A 26831-nucleotide genomic window follows, 5' to 3' on the forward strand; every position below is an offset into this window, starting at 1 on the left:
CAGAGACAGAGGGAGACAGAATCTGAAGCAGGCTCCAGGCTCTGAACTGTCAGCACAGAGCCCGACATGGGGCTCGAACCCACAAACAGTGAGATCATGACCTGAGCCGAAGTCGGACACTCAACCGATTAAGCCACCCAGGTGCCCCAAGTTAGTTTTCATTTTAATTTCAGTATAGTTAACATACAGCATTATTTTGGGGAGCCTAGGTGGCTCAGTTGGCTAAGCATCCAGCTCTTGGTTTCGGCTCGGGTCATAATCTCACGGTTCGTGACTTCAAGCCCTGCATAGGGCTCTGTGCTAAAAGTGTGGAGCCTGCTTCAGATTCTTTGTCTCTCTCTCTCTCTTCCCATTCCCTCATCTCTCTCTAAATAAATAAATAAACTTTTTAAAAAATGTTCTATTAGTCTCGGGTGGACAATATAGTGAGTAATTGAACAATTCCATATCTTGCCCAGTGCTTCTTATGAAAAGTGCATTCCTTAATCCTCATCACCTATTTCTCTCATTCCCCCCCCCCCACCCACATCCCCTCTGGTAACCATCAGTTTGTTCTCTGTAGTTAAGAGTCTTTTGGTTTGTATCTCTCTTTTTTTCCTTTGCTTGTTTGTTTTGTTTCTTAAATTCCACACATGAGTGAAATCATACGGTATTTGTTTTTCTCTGACTGACTTATTTCACTTAGCATTGTGGTCTCTAGCTCCACCTCTTTTTTTTGTCAGTCTTTTATATATATGTATATATATATATATATAGAATATATATATACATATATATATAATTTATTGTCAAATTGGTTTCCATCTAGCTCCATCTCTGTTGTTGCAAACATCAAGATTTTATTCTTTTTTTTTTTTATTTTTTTTTCAACGTTTTTTATTTATTTTTGGGACAGAGAGAGACAGAGCATGAACGGGGGAGGGGCAGAGAGAGAGGGAGACACAGAATCAGAAACAGGCTCCAGGCTCCGAGCCATCAGCCCAGAGCCTGACGCGGGGCTCGAACTCACGGACCGCGAGATCGTGACCTGGCTGAAGTCGGACGCTTAACTGACTGCGCCACCCAGGCGCCCCAAGATTTTATTCTTTTTTATGGCTAAGTAATATTCCTGTGTGTGTGTGTGTGTGTGTGTGTGTGTGTGTGTGTGTGTTCTTTATCCATTCATCTATTGATGGACACCTGGGCTGCTTCCCTAGTTTGGCTATTGTAAATAATGCTGCAATAACCATAGGGGTGCATGCATCCTTTTGAATTAGTGTTTTTGTACTTTTGGGGTAAATACCCAGTAATGCGATTCCTGGATCATAGGGTAGTTCTATTTTTAACTTTTTGAGGAACCTCATCCTGTTTTCCAGAATAGCTGCACCAGTTTGCATTCCCACCAACAGTGCATGAGTGTTCCTTTTTCTCTACATCCTCACTAACACTTGTTGTTTCTTGTTTTGTTAATTTTGGCCATTCTGACAGATGGGAAGTTATATCTCATTGTAGTTTTAATTTGTATTTTTACAGATATTGAGCATCTTTTCCTGTGTCTGTTAGACACATTTGTGTCTAAATTCAGTCACTGTCCTCCAGAGGTATATGTTCCAGTTTTAATACATTTTTTTCATGCGTTATTTTACAAAACTCTACATTTTCACATAAAAGTCCTCAGTGTTTTAATTATGACACTGGTCACTCATAATAATCACTTTGTATATTGTACTGGTTATGTGAAGATTAATAACCCTTGGATACTCATGATTTTTTGGAAACATTCGTTTATCATTTTGTCTCAGCCCTCTCATTGATACTCAGTATTAACAAGGTATGATACATGGGTTAATACAAACCCCACTTAGAGACTATGCACCCATTCATAAATGCTTTAAAACCATGGTCTTCCCTGTCCGTTGTGAGGCTAGTTCCCTTTCCAGAAATTCCCTTTCTGCTTCTGTCTGTCCTTAGAAGTTGCCAAGCAGCAAACCCTGTGCTGTGGTTTTTAAAACTTAAAGTAGTCACTAAATTTATAAAAATCCAGATTTCAAGTTTCTCTTCATCAGCCAGAATCTCTAGTCCACAGGACGTTGGGAGGCTACATGACCTCCACAAGCACATGGGGCACGGGTTCCACCAGCAATCCAGACCCAGGCTCTTCCAGTACATTAGGGTCTCCCTGCTTCCAGCATTTGACAAGTTTTCTAGACAATGGAATTTAACAATTAAATGTTGTCATAACCTTTGCTAGTGTTTTCTATCTTATGTTTGTTTCCTCGTTGATTGTGCACAATGGGAGGAAGAGAAGGTTTTACATCCGCCTCAGTAATCAGCACTTGGTAAAGCCTCGGTAAGGCACTTGGTTGACAGATACCATATGCTGTGGTCCCCACTCTTTTTCCTATAGGTGCGTCTTCTCTCTACAGCAAGACAGTGAGTCCCTAGCATGGCGATGAACACTCACTGATTCTGATCTCTTAATATTTTCTTTAGACTTTTTACTTGGATAACAAAGGAAAAAAAGAAGGGAAGGAAACAAGTGAGAAAATGAATGCTAAGAACAAGGAATCCTTACTTGAGGTAAATGTAATTTTGCAGAGTAGAAGAAAAGAGAAGGATGTTAACTGTACCTATTTTTAAATTATTTGCTTCTTAGAACAATGGGATATTCTGAGACACACTGAAATTTCAACTTGGGGTTTTAAAATCAAATTATTACTAAATTATAGCTATTTAGATAATTAAACTGGTTATTTGAGTCAGTTGTTTAAAAGTATGGCTTTAGACTATATTTTACTTTCATGAACTTGGATTAGTGATTCTCACCTAAAACACTTAAGAATCCACGTAAAACTCGTCTCTTAACATTCCATGTTTTTCATTACTGAAGTGCTCCCCAGAAGTCAGATGTAAGGATTTCCAAACCTTGTTTACGGTGAATTCTAAGATGTTCTTTCAGTAGCCAGGTGTGGTAGGAATTGTGGGCTTTGCACTTAGGAGACCTGACACAAGGTCTGGGTCTGCCATTGAGGTTCGGATGTTATGCAGCAAGTCCAAGAACCTCAATGTCCTGGATCATACTGAATTATTACAGCGATCCAGGGCGGTAATGGAAGCACTGGGTCGATTACTGTGCAGATGTTCGTGATTATCACTACACAGGCGTGTTCCAGAAGTTTATTTGATGGTTGGTTTTTTTTGAAACTCCTAGTGAGTTTTCACATAGTAACTGTGCTAAAAATCAGGGCTCTGCTCCCAGCACATAATGCAGATGAGTGCAGAGATCTAAAGTCAACACACTTGTGAGGGTGAAGAAAACCTGTGTAGGGTTCCAGCCCAGGTTTTCTCCACCTTCAAAAATGTGTTGACCTTTTCTTTTCTTGTGAGGCTTCTTCTGAAGATTCAGATGACCTGGTGAGCTCTGGATGCATGTTCACACCTGGAGCCAGTTCGCTGACATTGATTAGCACCCTTTCTCTTATTCACCAAGACCTGGCCAGGCTCCCGCACAGGTTTCTCTCCCCATCACATTCTCACAGGCCCGTAACCAGATGGAGCAGACATCAGAACCTTCTGCCACTCACAAGGTCCTGAAAACATGTTATAAATTCCGGCTTCTGGAGCCAAGAGCACAATGGGTATTTCACACGAAGGCGTAGCAGTGGGAATAGGGACATTCTCTGCATTTAGCAGACTCCAGGTTGTGTCGAGGAAGAAAAAGCACCGGGTACCCAGCAACAAGGAGATTCAGGTTCTGAGTGTACCTAGCAGTGATGGAAACTGACAGACAGGGAAGGGGAGAGTGAAGTTTCCTGACACAGCCATTTGTTTTTAATTATCAGCTGTCTGTAACTCAGAGACAGCTTGTGCCTTGGTTTATACAGTTGCCTGAATAGTTCTTGTTCTAGGACTTCAGCGGTGCATTAAAGGCTGGATGTGAAAGAAAATACAAAGGATGTTACACTATGAAAAATCAGCACTATTCTGCTTTCTAATTTGGGCCAAATATCTGATTGAAGAGATTATTGACAAGGCAACTAATACTAGCTAAATTGGAGGAGAATATGAACAAAAATGTGTCCCAGCTCCACTATATATACATTTCCTGGCAGGGTACAAAACTAGAAGTTATTCTCCATTTATGAGATGGAGTAGAAGGGGGTTGAGAGTTACAAAAAAGAAAGCCAAAAGTAAGTTTGAGTATTTGAACTGGAATAGAATGCTTTACTTTTACTGAATTGCTTTTTAAAAGAAATTTACTAAGAATTATTTCATTATATGTAAGTTTTCACATTCGAAAATCTACACCTAGAGAATTTGCTTTGTCCTTGTCCTTTTCTGATAACCATAGTGTTAATAACTGCCTTCTTCATTCTTCAATAAGAAAACTATCCCAAGAATAAATTAACATACACACGTTTATGTGAAGGATTATATATTCTAACTTTTCTGTTTAGTGGCAGTAAAATAGTAATTATTTTTACTTATAGTAAAAGGAATAATTTTTCTATTTACCAACTTATAATAACAGAAATAGCCTTTATTTAATGCTTACTTTCACAGTATACCAAGATTGTACTCATAACCTTTCTTATGAAGTTGGAGCTATTATTACTCCATTTTTGCAAGCAAAGGAACTGAGATTTAATGACTTGCCCACGGTCACAAAAGTAAGTGGTTGAGAAGCCTTGAAGTCTACACCATGGTATCCTTCCTTTCTTTTGGCAAACAGCATGCAGTATAATTGTATGCATTCAGAGTTACAGACAAGTGACTTTTAGCTGGTTTGGCTAAAAGGCTAGTTTGCCATAGTTTGTTTAAATGTGAACAAAAATTTGTGGGTTTTTTTCACGTGTTCTCCATAATTGGAATCTCAATTTCAGGAAAGTTTCTGTGGAACATCTGTCATTGTGCCAGAACTTGAAGGAGCTCTTTATCTGAAAGAAGACGGAAAGAAATCCTGGAAAAGGCGCTATTTTCTTTTACGGGCGTCTGGAATTTATTATGTACCCAAAGGAAAGACTAAGGTCAGGAAAATAAAGTAATACGCTTTATCAAAAAATCATTTCATGAAAATGAAACTGAAGAAATTCTCAGACAGTAATTTAAATACACTCCTTTGTTCTGAGATTTGTGTTCCTACAGTGTTTATATAAATGCATATCCTATTCTGACAGAATTACAGAAGTTCTTTTGAATTTTTCCATAGCTTTCTCCTGAAGGCAAAGAATTTTATCTGTTTTAAAGTCAGGTTTCAAAAATTATAGCAGAAGCACTTTTCTAGAGAGTAATTTGCTACTTTACATACCTATTTCTGAAGACGTTTTCCTCCTGTATTTACTCTCTTGTTCTATAGTCTATATATAAACTTCTATCTGGAATCATAGAGGTATAAGCATTGACAGATCTACATCAAGATTGTAGCCCTTATTCCCTGAGCATTTAAATTGTTCTCTGAGGTGTGCTATATGCTTTTCCCTGCCTGTTTTAAGAGAGGATCTTAGCTATCGTTTAACTTCTACTTGGTGATTCAGGATTATTGCCTCAGAAGTACAAGCATATCATAAATTCCTCATCTTTGAAATGAATTTAGACTCTCATTATGACCATTAGCTTTTCCTGAGACTTTTTTTTTAGAGGCTTGGGGCATTTCCATCTTTTGTTCACCATTAAAAAGCTTTAGGATACTTCTCAGCTCTCTATAGCTGGGGTATGCTGAAGCATTTTGCCTTCACTGCCAAATCCAGGGCACCACCCAATGGCATATGTACAAACTGCAGGTTTCTAATAAGGCTTGACCCACATTCCCAAGCAGGTGAAGTCATGGGAAATATCCAGATCTGCTCCTCTAGTTAGAAGACTCTCTTATCTCTGTGGGAATGCAGGAGAGGCATTATGGGTAATGCCTGGTGGAGGGCAGCTACTGGGCCTACTTAGTGTCAGTCTTAGAGAACTGATACCTTCCCATTTATGCCACCTTCATTCTGGCCCCACACTGGGATGTAATAGCTGACACAGAAATTATTTTGGAAGTGCTATACATGTAAATTAGATGTATAAATAAACCTATCACAACACATTGGCTTTGGGCAAGAGTACTTTCTCTCACTGCTACCATTAACCTCGGAATGGAGGAAGGAGCTAAGGAATGAAGAGAAAGAATAAGTAGAATTTTTGGAAATGAAGAGGCAAAACTGTATTCATTCTTTTTTTTTTAATTTTTTTTAAATTTTTTTATTTTAAAGAGAGAGAGCACAATTTGGGGAGAGGGACAGAGGGAGAGAGAGAGAATCTTAAGCAGGCTCCATGCTCAGCACGGAGTCTGATACAGGGCTCTATCTCACGACCCTGGGATCATGACCTGAGTCAAAATCAAGAGTCAGCAACCAACCTGAGCAACCAACCACCCAGGTGACCCAAACTGTCTTTATTCACTCTTGACATGATTGTCTACCAGACAATATAAGACACTCAACTGAAAAACTATTAAGACCAAGTAAATTTACCAAACAAGAAATTATTTTCTTTTGTACAGATAATATGCTAATTAAAATATAATGAATTATTTAATGCATAGTAGAAACAAAAAATACAAAATACCTAACAATAAACTCAACAGGAAATGTTCAAGACCTATATGGCATAAAATACAAAATTTAATAAAGGAACTAAAATAGAACTAAATACATAGAAATGTACCATGTTGCTAGATGAAAAGATATGAATCTCCCCCAAAAACTTTCTATATATTAAATCCCAAGAAAAATTTCAATAGGATTTTTTTACTTGAAGTTCACAGACTGATTCTAAAATTCATCAGAAAGAGATACTGTTCCAAAAAAAAAAATGTGAAGAACATTGAGGTAGAACCCCTCCTCCCAGATGTCAAAACATTAGATGAAAACTATAGCACAAGTAGAGAAAACAGATCAACACTGAGATCTGATAATATAAGGGAAATTGAAGTGAGAATTTTATAGCAATGGGGAAAGAATGTGGTATTTAATAAATAGCAGTGAAATAATTGTATCACCATTGGGAGAAAGTAGTTTCCTACCTCATACCATGTTCCAAATTAAATCCTAGGTTAATTAAATCTATTTAGAAAAAATTTTTAAATCTTCTTTTATCTATATTTTCTTTTAAATTTTCTTCTAAAAAACATGGGTTAATATTTTCATAATTCAGGGTTGGGGAAACCTTCAGCAAGACTAGAAGCTCAAAATTATAAAGGAGAAAATTTGACAGTGTAAGATTTTTTTTTAAATTCTTTATAGCCAAAGATACCAAAGAAGAAGTTAAAGACTAGTTCTGGAGTCAAAGAGTACACTTCAGCATGTATAACCAAATATGATTATCCACAAAATATAAAGACCTCAACAAATCAATAAGAAAAAGACAAATGTACTCACAGAAAGATGGCAATGGCTATTAAGTGAGAATTTACAGAAAAAGAAATATCAGTAGCCAGTGAATAATTAAAAAGTTGCTCTGTCTTACTAATCAGGGAAATGTAAATTAAAAAGTGAAATATTTCTTCCTGTGGGATTGATAAAATTAACAATATTGATAATATCCAAATTTTAGCAGGAGTAAGAAAAGTGGGCACAGTCGTGCTCTGGAGGTGAAAATATAAATGAGTGCAGCCATATTGGGGAACAATTTAACATCTATTCAAATATAAAGGGGAATACCCCTTGAAATGGCAGCTGCACATTTAGCAATCTGTCCCATGGAAATATTTGCTCAGATGCACAGTATTTTTTGAAAGAGCAAAATATTGCAATAACCTCTAGTCATTTTTGGTAGAATGGCTAAGTAAATCATTGCACCTATTCAGTGAGATGCTGTGCAGCCATTACATGACTGTGATGTATCTATCCATTCATATATGTCTTGACATATAGAAAGACCTCATGTTAAGAAAACAAATTCATGGAACAGTATTTATAGTAAAATTTCATTCATATTTTTCAATTTGTGGATGTGTATGTATGTAAGTGGGTGTGTCTGCACATACATATGTATATAAATGTTCACCCAGAAGAATTTGGAAGAATACTTCCAAACTATTAACAATGGTACTTCCAGAGAAAAGAGTGTGGAGGAAGATTTTCATTTTATTATATATACGTCTAATACATTATTTTTAAAAATTATGATGAATATATTTTATATTTTTAATAAAAAAACAGGACTTTGAAAAGCCAGAAGAAAATACCTTGCAAGAAAAAAAACCGTGCAACCATATATAAAGGACTAATTGTGCACTGAGGTGTAGCAATTCTGCCCTCTATTCTTTATTCACTAACCTGGTAAAGAACTATGGAATGTGAAGGTAAAAAGACAATAATAGAGCGAATTTGTAATGGAAGTATAACCAAATATGTAGATTAGAGGTTGCAGTCCTCACAACACATATTATACATGGAGGAGAGGTTTCTGTTTCCATAGCAACACCGCCAGCACTAACGAGAAAGCATGAAAGGAATCCTTTTTCTCAGGGAGAAGTGCATGAAGTATGTGCTAATTTACTGAGCATCAAATTTACCTCTTATTGTTTATCCTGAAGAGGGCTTTTTCTTTTTTAATGCTCAATCATGAAATCCATCACTGACTTAGAATGGCAAAAGCCAAAATGAAATTTCCGACTAGACGGTCAGTCTCCTTGTCTTGACTGCATCAATAACAATGACTCAAGGTCAGTCCGTCAGATCTGCTGCTGAGAGTCCACACGCAGGTGCTAGAACAGCGGTATAATCTTTCGCTCCATTTCTGGGTTTGTGGAACACTGTTTCGTCTTGGGTGTGCTCATGTACCTCTTAAAACGCAGTCTTGACTTTTAGAAGACTTATACGTGATAGATGCTTAAACAAGTTGCCGAAATTCAATATTTTTCTGCTAAAATGTAATCCTTAGTTGTGCCATCAAGGACGACCTTGAAAATTTATTAGCTGTCAACTCAGTTAAAGTGATTTTTTTTCTCTTCTCTTTCAGACATCTCGAGATCTGGCATGCTTTATACAGTTTGAAAATGTCAACATTTACTATGGGATTCAGTGTAAAATGAAATACAAAGCACCGACTGACCACTGCTTTGTTTTAAAGGTGTGTTGTACGAAGTCCTTGATTTAGATTTGTGAACAAGTTGAGTTAATATTTCCTTTTAAGGAAAAAAGCGTTAAGTGTCCCATAATTAACCACAACTGTATCATAATAATTTTTTTGAAATAGGAAAAGTGGAAGCATTTCTACCCTGAATTCCTGTTTCTGATTCTAAAACTTTAAAATGAATCTGTCCAGGCTTCTTCATCACTTCTTAGAGCTAGGATTTAGGGTCAACATTCTTTTAGTTCTGCACCTTCCTTTCCTTAGTCTACTCAAGAGCCGTGTCACATTTGGGGCTCATACAACTGGGCTAAATCACTCACTTCTGGTTCTTGAGTCTGCTTTTTGCTAACTGTGTCAGCTCCTGCAGTCACAGAAGATTTTAGTAGCTTTTCCCTGCTTTCCACTCAACTTCGTCTTCTACCTTGTCCCCAGACATTGTCTACACTCTTCTCAAAGGGTCTCTCATCTACGAACTTCTCAGCATACCTTGCCTTCTACTTGCAGAAGACAGAAAAGAGAAGGATTGAGTTGCCCTGGTTTACTTCATATTTACTTCTGAACTTATCTAATGGAGTAATCATCCTCACAACTCTGCGCCTCAGAGGAAAAGGCTCCCTCCTCCAAGGCCAGTCCCTCTCCAGCATTAGCCCTTCCCTGGGACCGTACCATCGGTGACTCCGTTTTGCTTCAGCATCTTCAACCTCTCTCCAGAGAATTCTTCTCTTGGGCTACAACGCGTTCAAATATTCCTTGGTTTGGGAGGTTCCAAGTTACTTCCCTCAGTTTGATCCACCCCATTCCTTTAAGCAACGCCTGCTTCTGTCTTCCCTTTAACTCAGACTTCTTGGGAAAGCAATATGTCCTCCATGTCCTCAACTTTCATTCTGTCAGTAAAACTCATTCATTCCAAAATATTTCTCTCCAGCCAACTGCTTTCTGAGAGGTTGGGATATAATGAACAAAACAAAGAACTTCTCTGTGGAGCTTGCACTCTGCAGGCTTCTCCTCCCTCCTGTGCTGTAACTGTTACTAAAGTGTCCAGTGAGGTGTGCATCAGTTAAGTCTGCACTCTTGATTTCATCTCAGGTCATGATCTCATGGTTATGAGATCAAGCCCCAAATTGGGCTCAGCATTGACATCTTGGGATTCTCTCTCTCCCTCTCTCTCCCTGCCCCTCCTCCCCTCAAAATAAATTAAAAAAAAAAAACTTTTTAAAAAGTTTCCAATGAACAGTCAGCAGTTTCAGTCCTCAGGCTTCTGGTCCTCCTGGCATCTTTGCATTGGTGATAACTGCCTCATTTTCTAGCCCTCTGCCTAGCCCCCTCTGTTCATCTGCTCCTCCATTTCTGTGGGTTCCTCCTCTTTCCACACATTCTGGGATGTGCTCCTGGGTTCTGTATTCTGTTCTCACCAGACTCGTGCTCTCTCTGAGAAGTCATAGTCACAGCCACAGCTCCAGCTGTCATCTGTATGCTAATAATTCCCAGTCTATAGCTGACAGTCTCACCTTCTCTCCCAGCCCCACCCTTGAGGTAACTGCACTGAGGGCACTTCAACCATAACCTGTCAGATGGTGATTCAACCCTCCCTCCACCCTCATAAACTCCTTCCTGCAGTCCCTATCAAGATGAATGATACCATCACCTGCTGTATTAGTTTTGGGGCGGGGGGGGGGGGGTGGGGAGGATGGGCTGCCATGACAAAGTGCCACAAACTGGTTGACTTAAAATAATGGAAACTTAAGCTCTCACGGTTCAGGAATCCAGAAGTTTAAAATCAAGCTGTCAGGAGGGTCGGTTCCTTTTGGAGGGCTCTGAGGGGAAATGTGTTCCATGCCTCTCTCCTAGCTTCTGACAATTTCCAGCAGTCTTTGGCACTCCTTCCTGGGCTTGTAGCTGCATAATGCCAATCTCTGCCTCTATATCACATGGCCCTCCTCTCTGTATGTGTTTGTGTTTCTTCTCTTCCTACAGGGACACCAGTCATATTGGATTAGGGCCCACCCTAACCAAGCATGACCCCATCCTAACTTGATTACATCTACAAAGAACCTATTTACAAATAAGGTCATAATCACAGGTATCAGCAGTTAGGACTGCAGCATATCTTTGCAGGGGACACAATTAAACCCATAATACCCATCTGCTTTTCCAAGCTAGAAATAGAGAAATCTTCCTAAAAGTCCCTCCTGTTCCCTTTCTTGTCCAATCCATCATCACACTCTGATTTTCCATCTGAGACGTCTCTCATCTAGCCCTCTCTGTCTGTCCTTCCTTGTCACTCCAGGCCCGTCTTCCACACGGCTGCCAGTTGCTGCCTGTATCACTCTGCTCTTTTAAAATGTCTGATACCTAGAGGACAATGTCCAGATCCAAGTTTGACATGAGCCCTTGACTCTGGCTCTCTCGAGCTGATTTTCTGTCTCTTCTTTCCATGGATCCCAGACGTTAGCCACACAGAATTTCTAGATGTTCCTCAGATGTGTTACAGTACTCTATAGCTTCTTCCAATGAGCCTTTCTCATTTTCTGTTTTCAAACTTTTACTATGAAACTCACCATGTCATAGGGTAATCATAGATTTCTTTACATATGTCTCCCCCACAACACCCCCAGCCACCACTTCCTAATTATGGTGTGAGCCTCTTATCTATATTAATGAGGAACATATTCCTAAGCACCCAGAGGTATTTGGTGAATGTGTAGGTGCTTTGCTCTTAGTTCACCCACTCCCTTTGGTCTTGGACAAATGACTTACCCTCTCTGGCATAGTTTTCTTGTTTATAACACATAGTTACTTCACTTTAGAGGATCTGTAAGATCCCTCTTAACAGTAATGTTCTGCAATTGCCCTGACCTTTGTGTGCCTTTCAGCATGTCCTACAAGAGCTTCTCTCTGTTTATGGTCAGGAATAATCAAACCAGTTGCACAAGAGTCTGGCCAGGGGTACTGAACCAGCATTTTTTCCTTAAACCCCTTTATAAATAATTTTTCAGCAAAAGGCTCAGTTAAGGAGTAAACCCTTTGGCAGGGTCCTAAGCCATGACTGGAAAACAAGCACAGTTACTTGCTATAGGATGTCCTGAGAGCCAGAAAGGAGCCTCGTGCCCACTAGATTAGCTCATCTTAGAATCATAAAATTTAAGGATTTCAAGAGGCCTTTGAGGTCATCGGATGCTGTCTCCTGTATACATTTGTAGTACGTGTAGTGTAAGGAGGTCAATGAGAATGTTGGAGAGAATGAACCAAGTTCTGTACACCTGTCTCATCACCATAGGAGGAGCCATTGTTGGAACTCAAGTTCAAGAGTTCTTGCCTCTTTCTTATGCTCAAAAGCCGTTATGTTGAATGGCTTTTACTCTATTTGGATTTTACTCTGTTTGGATAAATAACATACTTAAGAATTATTTATTGTGCTGTTTAAGTGGATACCTCTACCCAGACAGCTGATTTGTGCATTTGACTGCAAGCATACATGATGTAAAGTCTGCTCTTGGGAACCTGGCTCTCACATGCCAGGAACCAAAAAATAAATGAAAAATATTTTAATACACCAAAAGCCAAGGTAACATTGTCAACTTTTTAAATGTGTCAGAAATAAAATAACAGCTGCTTTCTAAGAAAAATTATAAACAGCAAACTGCCGAAGACACCCATGTTTGCCCCTCTTAAATGACCGTCAATAAGAATACTGTTATGGGGTGCCTGGGTGGCTCAGTCGGTTAAGCGTCCGACTTTGGCTCAGGTCATGATCTTGAGTTCGTGAGTTCAAGCCCCATGTTGGACTCTGTGCTGACAGCTCAGAGCCTGGAGCCTGCTTCACATTCTGTGTCTCCCTCTCTCTGCCCTTCCCCCGCTCACACTTTGTCTCTCTCTCAAAAATAAACATTTAAAAACAATTTTTTAAAAAAGAACACTGTTATAAGTTAAGGGGCTTTGTTTCTGGTGCTGGAAGACAAGGACTGTGGTTTGGTTTTGTGAATTTTATGGCTGGAGAGAGTGCTGCAGGCATTTGTGGAATGTCACATTCCATATAGGGACTAAGTCCTCAGCTTAGTGTACTTATCATCAGTGTGACCTTCCAGTTAATTAATGTAACAAATCCGTTTTTGCTGTTGGGCCACATTATCCGCGTTGATACTTTCAATTTAAGGGCCTCCAACGGGAACGATCATTGGGGTAACATTTGTAAAGCTAAAATCTAACAGTTATATTAATGAGGAAGCACTGAACCCCAATAACGAAGAAATGCGCAGCAGCCATACAAAGTGCATGCTGCCATCTGCTGCCAGAATGGAGAACTACAGGCATCATTGGGCAGCCTAGTGTCTGTCACCCCCGGAAAACCTAGGATGATTTTTCGTGATACAGATGCAGATTCTGAGGGCTGAAAGACCTAAACCAAGGGAATGGTCCATTTAAAGATAAAAGTATAAAGGTGGACATTCCTCAACTGGGTCAAAGGGCCAAAAGAAGGAATTCTTTACAATTTCTGATTTTTTTGTGTGTGTGGTATCTTTAAAGTTTGGAATTTTGACCTAATAGCTTAATATAAATACAGAAATTCTAGGCAGTAGGACAAGAGACCCACAAGGTTCTAGTGTACCATGGGGTAAAATATATAGTAACTTCTCTGGGCCTCAGTTTTCCCATTTGTAAAACCAAAACTTACTAAGCTCTCATCAAGCTCCTAAGAGTCTGTATGGGTCTTGTTATCCCTTCTGGGCAATAACAGCAATGAGTTGTTAGATCAGCAGGGTGACTGGTCCAGATGTTGCTTCTCAGATTCACACTGAAGTTAAAGGCACGGAGTCGCTGGCTTACATCAGCTTTAAAAACAGCCATTTCCTTGAAGGTCAGTGATGAAGCTGGAAGCAAAAGTGAAAGGGAGTAGTCTGTGCAATACCCTTAGAGAGGAACTGGTCAGCTCCACTCCTTTCCCGCACTGAGGATGGCTTCCCACTCTGTCAGCACTCCATTTCATGTGCACCACCACTACCTGTCCTAGCAGGATTAACAAGCTCCTCTGAGAGATGGAGGCAGAAGAGTTGGTCTCACACACACACACACACACACACACACACACACACACACACACATGCATGCACACATGACGGCTATGTTTGTAATTATTTTTCTCTATAATAAAACTTATTAAAAATGATAAAGGCCCATGAAAATTCACATGGCACAAATCTTAAAATCTAGATTTGGTTGCCTGCCCCTCACCTTGTACCCATGACACTTCTGGCTGAACAGGAAATCTTGCTTTTGTTCATTATTTCCTTCAACAGTTATTTCCACCTCTAAACCAGAATACTGACCACATGCCAGGCCATTGCTAAGCACTGGGGGTCTTCAGCAGTGAACGGCAGACATGGTCCCCACCCTCACAGAGCACACAGTCTATCAGAGACAGACACACACAACAGAAATTACAGAGGCAACAAGGATTAAGGAAGAGGGGCCCAGGTGATCTGGTGACCAGAGACCAGTGTCTCTCTCCCCTCTTCATGCCTGCCAGTGTCACTGCTGTCTCTGACCATGAGCTCCTGGAGGGCTTGGACCCTAGTGCAACACCCCAAGACATTGCCACTTGAGAATAGATAGAATATTCCTTCCCTGGGACACCCATCCAGAGGCCAAGATGGCCAGTATGAGTAGGAGATGACAGTTAAGAAAAGGTGAAACCCTGAATTCTGATAGGGGAGATATCCCTAAATATCCCTAGGACTGGTTGGGAGTCACAAAGCATTAATTCTGGGACTTAAGAATTGCATCAGGGAAGTTCCTTTATTTGATAAATGGAGAAACGATTCGGATTTCTTGTGGGAAAGGAGACGTGGTATATGCAAAGGCTTTTAAAAGCTAAAAAAAAAAAAGGAGAAATTAAAATTATTATGGATAATACAGTAAGAGGTGCTTATGATAAATCATGTCACAAATCTCTTAAATCCTTTCAAAATTTAGCCCATTCTAAAAATACCCCTATTTCTAATCCTGAAATTGCTGCCAGTAGCAATTTGCCACCACATCAGGAAATTAACATTGTTACAGTCTTAAATTTTTTTTGAAAAGTGCTAATAGTTTATAAATGGTCTTTGAAATTACTTTTTTCTAGCATCCCCAAATTCAGAAGGAGTCCCAGTATATCAAATATCTCTGCTGTGACGATGCAAGAACCCTAAACCAGTGGGTCATGGGAATAAGGATTGCCAAGGTGAGAGAGCATTTGGGCTCACCCTATCTTGAATTGCATACCAGCATCCTGACCTGGGTGGGTCCAGTCTCCGTGCTGCTGAGAAACAGCTGACCCATTCTCCGTGAATCAGAGCTGAAGATACTATCTCATTTATTTGCCCATTGGGGGTTTTTTTAATAGCGGGGAGTGATAGAAACACGGACCTCTCCAATGACCTGAGAATCAGGGTTTACTCTCCCTTGAGACTTCTCAGACCTTCATTTACTCTTGGAGAGCTTTGCATGTGTCGTGTGTAATTAAGAAACACGATGTGGAAACTGGTAGATTTATATGAAGACTCATGTACTCAAAATCGGGTGGCGAAAGCTCTCCTCTAATGTCTGGATATGAAAGTATTAACTGACTCTGCCAATCTGGAAAATTACTTAACATGTGAAAAATAAACGATTTGTGGATGTTTTGTTGGAATCCTTACACTAAAAAAACAACTCCAGAAAAGAGTAGCTACAAAGTACTTTTTTTTTGTCTCAGTACGTATATTGCAATCAAGTGCAGAATCTGGGATAAATGGATTCCTCTCTTGCTTCTTTTGTGTTCTCTCCCCAGTACGGGAAGACTCTCTATGATAACTATCAGCGGGCTCTGGAGAGGGCCGGGCTCGCCTCTCGGACGAACCTGAGTACTGTCGGTGCAGTTCCACCACCCCCGCCTGCTACAGGTACCGTGCAGGGAAGAAATTCTCACACCTGTTCAGAGCTCAGAGCTCATGTTCAAACTTACACAACACATTTTGTAAAAACAGAACTTTGTTGGCACTGTGTACGTTTCCCTTCTGATGGTCAGGCTCAAGATTTCCACACACCTGGATCTATTTCTTCAGAAGTGATTCTTAAGCAAAGCTTCTATCACTTTTCTCATGATATGCTCATGGATAGGATGGCGATCACCAGTGTAGGGTGAGCTGGTCGAGTACTGTGTCTCATCAGAGTATAAAGGTTATATTTGTCCAAAGCCACTAGCACCCAGCAGACAGCCCACCCAAAGGACGAGATCATTCCCGGGTGTTTCGGCTCAGTGATATCATGGCCAGAGCCTTGTACCCAATCCTGGATATCACATTCTATAATAACATAACAGCTTCTTGCGTATATTTTTAAGGAGGACAGAACACTGAGAGATGAAGAGGGTACAATGCATTGCTTTACATATAATCGCTCTGATTCTTACAACAGCCCTGCAAAGTATAGATTATCATCTGCGCTCCTCAGCTGAGGAAACTGAAGCTGGGAGAAGCATGTACCCAGCATCTTGTCAGTGGCTGAGCTACAATTCACACACATTGTCTTTATGATAACTAATGGTTGAAAGAACTGGCACTATTTACAGCAGAAAAGTTCTGGTCATTGTTTTTCAGTGTTAAAGAACAGTCCTAACATAAGGCTAGTATGTGTATTCTTTGCTGCTCAAAGGGTAAAAGCAGCTTAAAAGTGTGGAAGGTGCAATAAGGTAGATTTAACCCAACATTTAAAAATATTTCCATTAGATGTGTCCAGCCTGGCTGCTCTGTGAACAATGAGTTTCCGGAAGTGTCTATGCTGAATAAAACTGTTTTCTGTAGAGCACTTACCACAATGTGTAATCATTTTATATATCCATTAACTCATTTGGTGCCTGTTTTCTCTACCAGACTCTTAAGTCTTGAAAGGACAAAGGACCATTTCACCATGTTGCACACATTGTGTTCCCAGAGCTTAAAAGCCTGGCACATAGTAAATGTTTATTGAGTTACTAAACAAAGGGTTGCTGAGGTTGGTTGAGAGTTGGGTTTCCTAATTCTGTTAGTCTTCAGCTTGAGAGTGAAACACCACTTAAAAGTTCTTGGCTGTCAAGCTTCCCCTTTCACTCTTTGGGGTGAGGCATGCTGAAACCATCTAGGGCATCTGTCCCAGGGTCATTGGTTTCCTTTCCAGTAAAGACTCCTGGGCTCTGTGGGAGGCATATCTGGCTCACTCCCATGGGTGGAGGCCCGTAGGTACCTTTAGGATGGGGGCTGGTCACCAAAAAGAGGAAGCAAGTGATTCCACCACAGAGCTTTGGATATCACCCACAACTGGACACTTAATACTGCCTATTGATCTCACTGTGTTTCTGTAGACTGGCAGTCTTCAGCCAGGGATGACTTTGACCACTGGGAAACATTTGACAATGTCTAGAAACATTTTTGGTTGTCACACCTTGGGGGAAATGCCAGTGACATCTAATGGGTAGAGGCTAGGAATGCTGCCTCCTACAATGCATAGGATAGGCCCCCACACAACAAAAAATTTTCCAGTCCCAAATGTCAATAATGTTGAGCAAACCTGTTCCAGTCAATGTAATCTCCTAGTTTCTCATTGTTTTGGATGTTCTTCACTCTCCTCAGATTTCCAACCCCAAAATCTTTCACTCTCAGCAAAGGAACCATCAAATGGGAACTCCTTTGACTCCCCACCACTAAAACCAACAACTTACCTGCGTCTGCACCCATCCTAGTTGCATCCATTCTGTTACATCCTAACAAGGGCCATTCCTTCCATGCATGCCCTGGTCCCTATTCCAACACCAGCTGATGTTTTGCAGTACTCTGACACCCACCAATGGAGTTAGCTCAGACCAAGGGCACTGTCCCCAACAAAGCTGCCTTTCTTCCTATGTCATCCACACATCTGACCTCCTGGCTACAATTTCAGGGGTTCCCACTAGTTCTGGTTGATTAGAATGACTCACAGAACTCAGAAAAGTGCTATCCTTATTATTACAATTTTATCATAAGGGACACATATCAGGACCAGCCAAATGAAGAGACACATGCATAGTGCAAGGTCTAGGAGGGTCCTGGCTGCAGAACTTCTTTGTCCTCTTATTGACCACATGATTGATTTCAGTCCCCTCCCCAGAGGTTCGATTAGCCCAAAGCCCCAACCCTCTAATCACTTGGTTCATCTTTCTGATAACCAGCCCACATCCCAACCCATCTTGTTAGCATAAACTCAGATGTGATCCTAGGGGTTCACTGAATAGCAAAGATATCCCAGTCACTTTGGAAATACCAAAAGTTTTAGAAGTTCTGTGCCGGGAATTCAGGACAAAGCCTCGACAGATACTTTATTATACCATCCTCTTCTGCATTCTCTTCTGCTCTACTGAGTCCTTATCATTGTTCCCTTCTCCAAACAAACAAGTAAGTTTTAAAACCCTCCTATGACTCCACACCTCCCTCCAGCTATTGCCCCACCCGACAACCAAACTGTTTTAAAGGGTAGACTACATTTGCTGCCTCCACTTCTCTACCCTCACTGACTCTGCCACCAATTTCAGTCAAGCTTCTGCCTCTAATGCCTTAAGGAGAATGCTCTTGCTAATCCCACCAGTGGCCTCTAGGCTGCTAAATGCAACTATTATAAACCCCTGTTCTTCTCTGACCTTTCAGCAGCATCAACACAATCCTCCTTGAAACAGTCTCCTCTATTGGCTTTCAAGATAGTACACATTTGGGGCACCTGGGTGGCTCAGTCGGTTATTGTCCGACCTCAGCTCAGGTCATGATCTCAGAGTTGGTGAGTTCGAGCCCCACATCAGGCTCTCTGCTGTCAGCTCAGAACCCACTTCGGATCCTCTGTCTTCCTCTCTCCCTCTCTCTCTCTCTCTCTCTCTCTCTCTCTCTCTCTGTCCCTCCCCAACTCATGCACACGTGCATTCTCTCTCAAAATAAATAAACTTAAAAAAAAAAAAGATAGCACATGCTCCAGACCTCTCATCATACCCCCAACTGCTATGGTCACTCTTTTCTAACCTCCTCTACTAACTCTTCTACCCCACCTTAAATTGCCCACAGCCTCGTCAATCAATCCTAACCCTTTTCTCATTGACAGTCCCTCTAAGTGGTCTAAATCCACTCCTGGCACCATCTATGTGCTGATCACCCACAAATATATAAATCGAACCCAGACTTCTCTGCTGACCTGCAAAACCATGTATCCAGCTGTCTGCTCAGTGGCTTCACTTGGATACATCAGACTCGATGTCTGTAAAACTGACTCCTCATCTTACTCTCCAGACTTGCTCCCCCACTGTTGTTCTCAGTTTTTGTAAATAATACCATCGTCTGCCCAATTGCTCATGCAGGACACATGAAGAAAAGCTCACTCATGCCCAAATCCAATCACCTCCAATTCCTATTGATTCTACCCTCTAAATATTGGTCAAATCTGTCCAGATCTGTTCATCTCCATTGTCATCAAATCCCAACTTCCATGATCTTTCACTTGGCCTCCTCTGGCGGTGCTCCACCTCAACTCCCTGCATTTGCAGACTTTTCTCTCTCCTTGACTCACCTTTTTAAATGTAAATATGATTTCTCCCCTGTGGGTAGCCTTTCAGAAGCTTCCCACTGCTCTTAGATAAAGTCCCAAATCCTTAGCAAGCCAACTAAGCCTGTATAATGTGAGCCTTGCCCAGCTCTCCTGCCTCTTTCTCCACGCGTGTCTTCCTGTTCCTGTCACATGGGCCAGTTGTTCTTCCTAGTTCTTCAAAGGCTCAAGCACCATCTTTTCTTAGGGAATTCACAGATGTTATTACCTCTGTTTGTGATGGTTTTTTCTTTCATGTAGCTAATTCCTTCCTATCCTTGGGTCTACAATGAATTGTCCTTTATAAGCCAGTCATAATTAATAATCTTTGTGATTATTAGTTTAGTATCTGTTCTCCTAGATACTGAAAGAAATCATGAAGTGTTTCTGCTATGATTTTCCCAACTGAAAAACATGGAGACGTTCTGTATCCAAAGTGCTTAACAAGTAATTCGTTCTTGATGAATGGCAGCTTTTATTTTTCTATTAGAGAAGAGCCATAGAGGGTGTTTTTAGTACTTATTAAATCACTTTATGACTTTAACAACTATTTTTAGTCCAGACCCTTCACATGGCAATTGACACATGGCAGTCTAACTCTGTCTGGTTTAAGCAACAAAGAGTGATGGGGAGAGATTTATTAATGCACAAAACTAGGAGGTCTGTGGGTAGGCTGCTTTCAGGTATAGAAGGATCCAGGGATGTAAGCGATGTCGTCAAGATACTGTTTATTTAGGCACTGTCCCCCTGAGATGTCAAGGACTGTCACTGACTCTCCAGGCTTACATTTCTCACACAGCGAGAAATCGTAGTACAAAGAGGATGCCCCCATCTCTGAAAAAATTCTGGGAGGGCTCTGTTTCGTGCCTGTCCCTAACAGTCTCACTGTACCCAGGAGCATGCTGTCTTCTGATTTGCCAGATCAAGTGATAGGGTCAGCCTTTCACAAACCACATGGGTTAAGAACGAGGGAGGTGGGGGGCGCCTGGATGGCTGAGTCAGTTGGGTGTCTGACTTCGGCTCAGGTCATGATCTCATGGTTCGTGGGCTCATATTTGTTTAATAAACTTCCCACCCATAATTCCTCCAGGGACTCCTAGAGAGACAGTGGGAGAGGCTGTATTGCCACTTGACAGCTGGGACTGTTAACACAGTGACAGAACAACCTAGATCCCAGTCAGTGGCACCTGCAGAATATATGGGGTATGTGGGCACACATCAGTTGTCCCAGGATGGGGCAGGGAGCCCATGGGAAAGACTGGATTTCCTGGTAAATAGGAAGACAGCAGCTTGGAACATTTAGGATTATTATTATTATCTGTTTGTTCTCACAGACAAAGACCAGGTCATCCTACTTACATAAAAATACACACTATGTTGCTGGGAAATCAGCCTGTGTATGTGTTTGGACAAAAGAAGCAAAAAGAAAATACAATTTTTGCCCTTCAAAAGAATTTCCCCCAATGGTCTTCAGTATTCAGATTTAGTCTCTGCTTGCACAAATTTGTGCTTTGCACAAATGCAAAGGTGTTTATAGATAAATAAAGGATTTGAATATGTATAAGATGAAGGAGGAGAAAGAGAATAAATAGCCCAAAGGAAATGAGAAGATAGAGCACTTTGGAATCTCAGATGTTTAAATCTCCTAGGCACAATGGTATGGTGCACAAAGTCTTACAAAAAATCTTAAATGGAAACATTCTAAAGCTTAAAGATGTTTGGGCCTGTTGCTTCCCGACCTCCAGAACAAAGCTGTGGCTAATCAGAGACGTTTAATAAGCCTTAGAGTGAGAGAAATGCACATTTACATGGCACATCATGTACGTTCCAACAGCTCCACTCAGAACAACGAGGTGGCTGTCCTTGCTGAACAAGGGACATGGATTTTATCATTAAAACACTGACAGTAGAGAAAGCAATTCTAGCCTGTTCTAATATTTCAATTGCATAAACGGACACGAATACCTTTTTTCATTCTGAAATCATCTCAAACACAGAAAAGTTGCAAGAATAGTACATAAAGCCTTCATGTACCCTTTACCCAGATCTCCAGTATTGAGTGTTTGCCATATTTGCTTTATCATTTCTCTCTCCCCACTCCCACTTCTCCCTATGTTATCCAAAGACATTTTTTTTTTCTGAATCACTTGAGAGTAGATTGAATCTATCATACACCTTTGCCCCTAAGTCTTCCCTTTGTGACTCCTAAAAATCAAGGCTGTTCTCTTACGAACCATAGTACAGTTAGCAAATCCAGGAAATTTAGTATTCAATATTGATAGGATATTTTTATCTAAATCACATCCATATTCCCTCGATTTGGATGTGTCTGATGTTTCCTTATGATTCATTTCAGACAGTGCATTTTTGGTGGGAATACTGCATGAGGGCCGCATGTCCTCAGGTTATCACAATCAGACACATATGACATCTGTTTGCCCCTCGTTGGAAACATTCATTTTGACTACTTGGTTAATGTGTTGTCCGATATCTCTCCTGTGCAGATTTTTCATTTGGCACTTAATAATTTGCAGAGAGATACTTTAGGCCCTGTTAATATCCTCTTCCTCATCAAACATTCCTCTCTTCCCAATGTCATGTCCTTAATAGCCTTCTCTGAGTTGTTATGTAGATGAATGGGTTTCTTAAGCTACTGGAAAAATATTTAAAGAAGAAAGCAAACGGCCATCTCATAAATATTTGACAGAATAGCAGGCAATGGGCATAGCTAAAGGAACCTCTGAGTTCACTCAGTGGCAAGACCTCATGTTGTGGGCTGGGTGGCAGTTTGGTCACTGGAGAAATGTCTTTTGTGTGTGGAGGCATGGCCATCCTCTCCAGGATGTTCTCTAAGGACCCAGAGAGATCCACATACATCCAATGAAATCCATCAGATTCCCTCAAAACTGCAAAACCTCAGTTAGCCTCACTTTTGTGCCAAAGGGTAAATTAAAAGGGAAGAAAATAAAATAAGTGCTTATCATGACTTGCTGGGAAAAAAAACCTATTCCAGGGTATCTCAGGGGTCTGCACATTTTACTCAATCCCTGTGTCTTCTATTTTTGTGCCCATCCTACTTTTTTGTTGAGAATAATGTTTAAAAGTTGTTCCTATACACAGCATGGTATGAAACTAGAAACATACGTTTCAAGTGTTTATTATTTTTGAGAGAGAGAGAAAGTGCATGCATAAGGGTGGGGGGCAGAAAGAGAGGGAGAGAGAGAATCCCAATCAGGATCCATGCTGGCAGCACAGAGCCTGACGTGGGGCTCAATCCCATGAAACATGAGATCATGACCTGAGCTGAAACCAAGAAGGATGCTTAACTGACTGAGCCACCCAGGCACCCTGAAACATAGGGTTCAGAAAAATCTTCAGCAACTGGAATTTTTAAAAAGTTTTTCAAAGTTATTCTCCAGTTGTCAAAAGGCTTTTGAAAACAGAACATACCATTCTCTAGGCCCCTAGTTAATCGAGATGTCATAGCCTACATAAAGCATTCACCTTCCTGAACCTTTGCTGAATCTCATGAAGTGTTGCCATAGAACCCAGACTTTCTGTAAGGCCTGTATACCTAGAATTCCTTGTCTTTTGCTTTGGAAATATAAACTATATTTTTAGATGAACTCACAAGAATGCTGAATATGCCTGCCCACTCTTCTTGTCTTTATTCTCCCCTTCAGGACCTAAAGCAGGCACCACCCAGGCCAATGGGCAGATTCCCCAGGCTGCACATTCTGTAAATGCGGTTCTTGAAGAAGCCCAGAGGCAGGCAGAAACTACTAAGGTAAGACCAGAGAGTGACTGGACGTCATTCTCAGACTGTCTCCAGTAAGCCCGTATTCTAAACCATTAGCAGTGTCCAATAACTGCTCCTCTGAAAAGAGAAAATCTAGTTCCAACTACTAAGAAGTCACTATAATTTCATTTAGGTAATTGTGTGGGTTTTTTAATCTTAAAGTTATTCAGGCTAGAATGGAAAGTTAAAGCCAACTGTTACCACATTGCTTCAGAAAAATGTAAGAATTTTTTTTTTAATGCTAAGGCTTGGTAAATATTTTTAATTTAGCTCCATTGATTTTGACTGAAGGGCTTTTTTTGATTTAGACAAGTGGTTTTAGCATTCTGAAAGTGGCACCTGAGTTTTAAACCCTTGGGATTTTTTTTACCTGAATAAATTAGAGCAACCAGTTAGTCAGAAGCCCTATATTAAATGTGAAAATCCCCGAAACCAGATTAGAAGACTACTAAAAGGGTTCTGTTATAAAATGTGCATTTTATATTTTTCTGTTAATGTTCTGCATACATCCTCAGGGTGATGGAGAAGAAAACACATTTTAAAATACTAGCCAAATTGACATAGCATTCTCCATAATTTTTTTTTCAGTAAAGGAGATTAATGAAGATTCATTTAAATTTATCTAAAAATTATAGCTGAAAGTTGTAATCTAGTTACTACTAGCCTAATTGCTAACATCTCAACTTACTATTCTGTTGAATATTTTCCATATGTGATTCAAAACAACCTTAAATAATTGTGCCTTCTGTAATTTTTCACTTCATTCTCCCCTTTGATTTTGTCCATCAGTCAGTGGTGGGAGCAATTAAATCCTGTATTTATTGAATTTCTTACAATTTTTGAAAACCATTGTAGACCATTAAAAGTTGTATTACTCTAGTATTATTAGCTTCTCAAGTCTGACATCATACACTGTACTTTCAGTGATTATTATTTCCGTGGCTCCTGTAATGCCTACCAAAGAGAAACACTCTAAAATGCTGAAAGCAACAAAAGGACCCCAAAAAAGAAATCACTTCACCTTGTGTGAACATCAGTTCCCAAACTGCCTGTTCAGAAATTTTTTTTAATTACATCACCAGTCAATTAGTTTATCGTGCTAAGCAAATAAACCAAATAAAATAGAAAACTCAATCATAAGGCACTTTGTTAGGAAAAAAAAAAAAACTTCTAAATTTAATCGTCAGTGGTAAGAGGTTGTTAAAGAAAAAAAAAAAGAAAGTGAAAGCCTGATAAATTGTAAATTGCAATGATAATTATCACTGACACAGAGGGATTCAGCTAAGCTGCCTGGAATCCCTGGGGAAGTTGCATTATATAAATGTAATTTACTATCATCGATTTCCACCGTTGGCAGAAGGACTGCGCCTCTGTTAGCCTTTGGCCAAGTTCGGTGTTGTGGTTTCTGCCGGCAGCATGTGCAGTGTAATCTTACTCTGAAGAACCCAGCCACACCTTTAGCTCATTTAATATGAACATAACCTTGAGACAGAAATAGTAAAGCTTATGATGCTTGATTTATACCTGATCAGCCAGCCAACTTTCACACAGTTCAGAAAAGGTAAATCTAAGACTATGGACCAGATGTGTGGATTCTTGGTCCACCCACCACCTCCCTTGAAGCTGTTAGGTCAGAGGGAGTGAAGCATATAATTGGTTTCTCCCTGGTAGCCCACAGTCATGGGCAAAGGTTTCTTTGTTCTCAGCATGCCAGCAACCACTGATGCAAGAAAAGGCAGGCAGTTCTTTCAGAGGAGAGTCTTCTTTGTGCTCAGATTTGTACAAAGGTTACCTGTAGCCTAAAGTACATCATCCTTGTGCTGTAAGAGGAGGACATCTAAGCCAGGAGATTTGGGGACAGTTTCGGGAAGCTTCCTAATCAGCTCTCTGCCACTGGAGGTATGGTACAAAAGGAAAATAACTTCACAGACACCTGCTTCTGACAATTGAGCTTCACAACCTGCTCAACTCAGACCAAGGAAAATGGTATGGCTGCATATGTCTAGGGCCCTAGTGGCTTGTCTTGGGAACCAGGGCATGAGTGGGAATTCCAGGAGAGCCATTTTGCTTCCATTTTGAGTTTCCTTAGGCTGAGCTTAGGGTAGGTAAAGACTGAAGTAACCACACAAGGAGCTAAACTCCTTATCACTAAAGCTCTTTTAAAGACACGGATTAGTCCCCTATAAGGTGGTTGGTTGGGAGGAGATACATCTCTAATCTAATAAACACCTCATTGAATAGGACTAAGTCTTCGATTTACCAAAGAAGACATGGTAGGTTAGCATTAAATGACGTTATTATTGGTAATAATGTTAGAGGCCATTTGGAGTCATTCTCCTTACTCACAGCAAACATGAGCTAGCTCATGAACAACTTGTAGAATTGGCCTGAGGAGTGGAGGCCCCCCTGCCCCTCAGGAAGCAGACACTGCCCAAATCAGCAAGACCTCACCTTTCAATGGAAATATGCTGTGGTTGCTCTGTTGAAGGACAAGAAGCCAGCTCTTGGTAACCACGACCCAGGAACACCCAGGGCCCATCACCTTCCAAAGTCCAGCCTGCCACCGCCCCCTCCCGTGCGAAGGTCTTCAGACGTCTGTGGCAGCCCAGCGACAGCCCCCAGGGCCAAGGGCATGAGCAGCGGCTTCCCTGCGCCGCCGCCCGACGACTCTCTGCCACCACCCCCGCCGCCACCGCCCCTGGAGGACGACGAGGAGCTCCCTCCGCCGCCCCCCGATTTTAACGAAGGGCCCCCGGACTTCGTGCCTCCCCCACCGCCGTCGTTTGCAGGGGATGCTGGGTTATCATTACCGCCCCCGCCCCCGCCCCCACCTGCACTCAACTCTCCCAAGCCGCCCCCCGTTGCCAGCAAAAGACCTCCGGCTCCCCCGAAGAGGAAAGAGAATCCAGGACCATCTGGTGGAGTAGGGAGCGGAGAGCAAGATTTCATGTCCGATCTCATGAAAGCTTTGCAAAAGAAAAGAGGCAACATGTCCTAAGGGAAACAGATAAATATGTTTGTGTGATGGGTATAATCATTTCTAACCTCAAGTACATTTTTGCTACTTTATCTTCATGACACCTTATTCATTTTAGATAAAATATTGACGCATTCAGACTAGAAATGGTGTAAAACGTCTCACTGCAGCGCAAATACGTTCATAATCATTAACCTATAACGGAAGCAAGAGTATCTGCCTAAATGTACATACCTTTCCTATGTGTTTGCACCTCCCTGAATTCATCTTCCCTTACAAATTAACTGGAATGTTTTATGTTTATTTTATTGTGTTCAGAAGCATCAAATTAATAAAAGTTTGAAAGTGTTCCTTGAGGATGGTATTTCTAGAAAT

At 40.9% G+C, this 26831-nt stretch overlaps 1 protein-coding gene across 1 annotated transcript in view; it reads left to right on the forward strand.

Annotated features, from left to right (window-relative positions):
* LOC102970811 (amyloid beta precursor protein binding family B member 1 interacting protein) overlaps window positions 1–26803 on the forward strand; it is a 98799-nt gene extending 71996 nt beyond the window's left edge. The window contains exons 8-14 of the mRNA XM_042991261.1: window positions 2473–2559; window positions 4863–5006; window positions 8977–9087; window positions 15212–15310; window positions 15899–16010; window positions 23364–23467; window positions 25968–26803. Coding sequence (XP_042847195.1) covers window positions 2473–2559; window positions 4863–5006; window positions 8977–9087; window positions 15212–15310; window positions 15899–16010; window positions 23364–23467; window positions 25968–26477 — 1167 coding nt within the window. The 3' untranslated portion in view covers window positions 26478–26803. The remainder of the gene's footprint in view (window positions 1–2472; window positions 2560–4862; window positions 5007–8976; window positions 9088–15211; window positions 15311–15898; window positions 16011–23363; window positions 23468–25967) is intronic.
* Window positions 26804–26831: the final 28 nt, after the last annotated feature.

This window comes from Panthera tigris, chromosome B4, assembly GCF_018350195.1.
Source record: "Panthera tigris isolate Pti1 chromosome B4, P.tigris_Pti1_mat1.1, whole genome shotgun sequence".
In the NCBI taxonomy this organism is placed as follows: domain Eukaryota; kingdom Metazoa; phylum Chordata; class Mammalia; order Carnivora; family Felidae; genus Panthera; species Panthera tigris.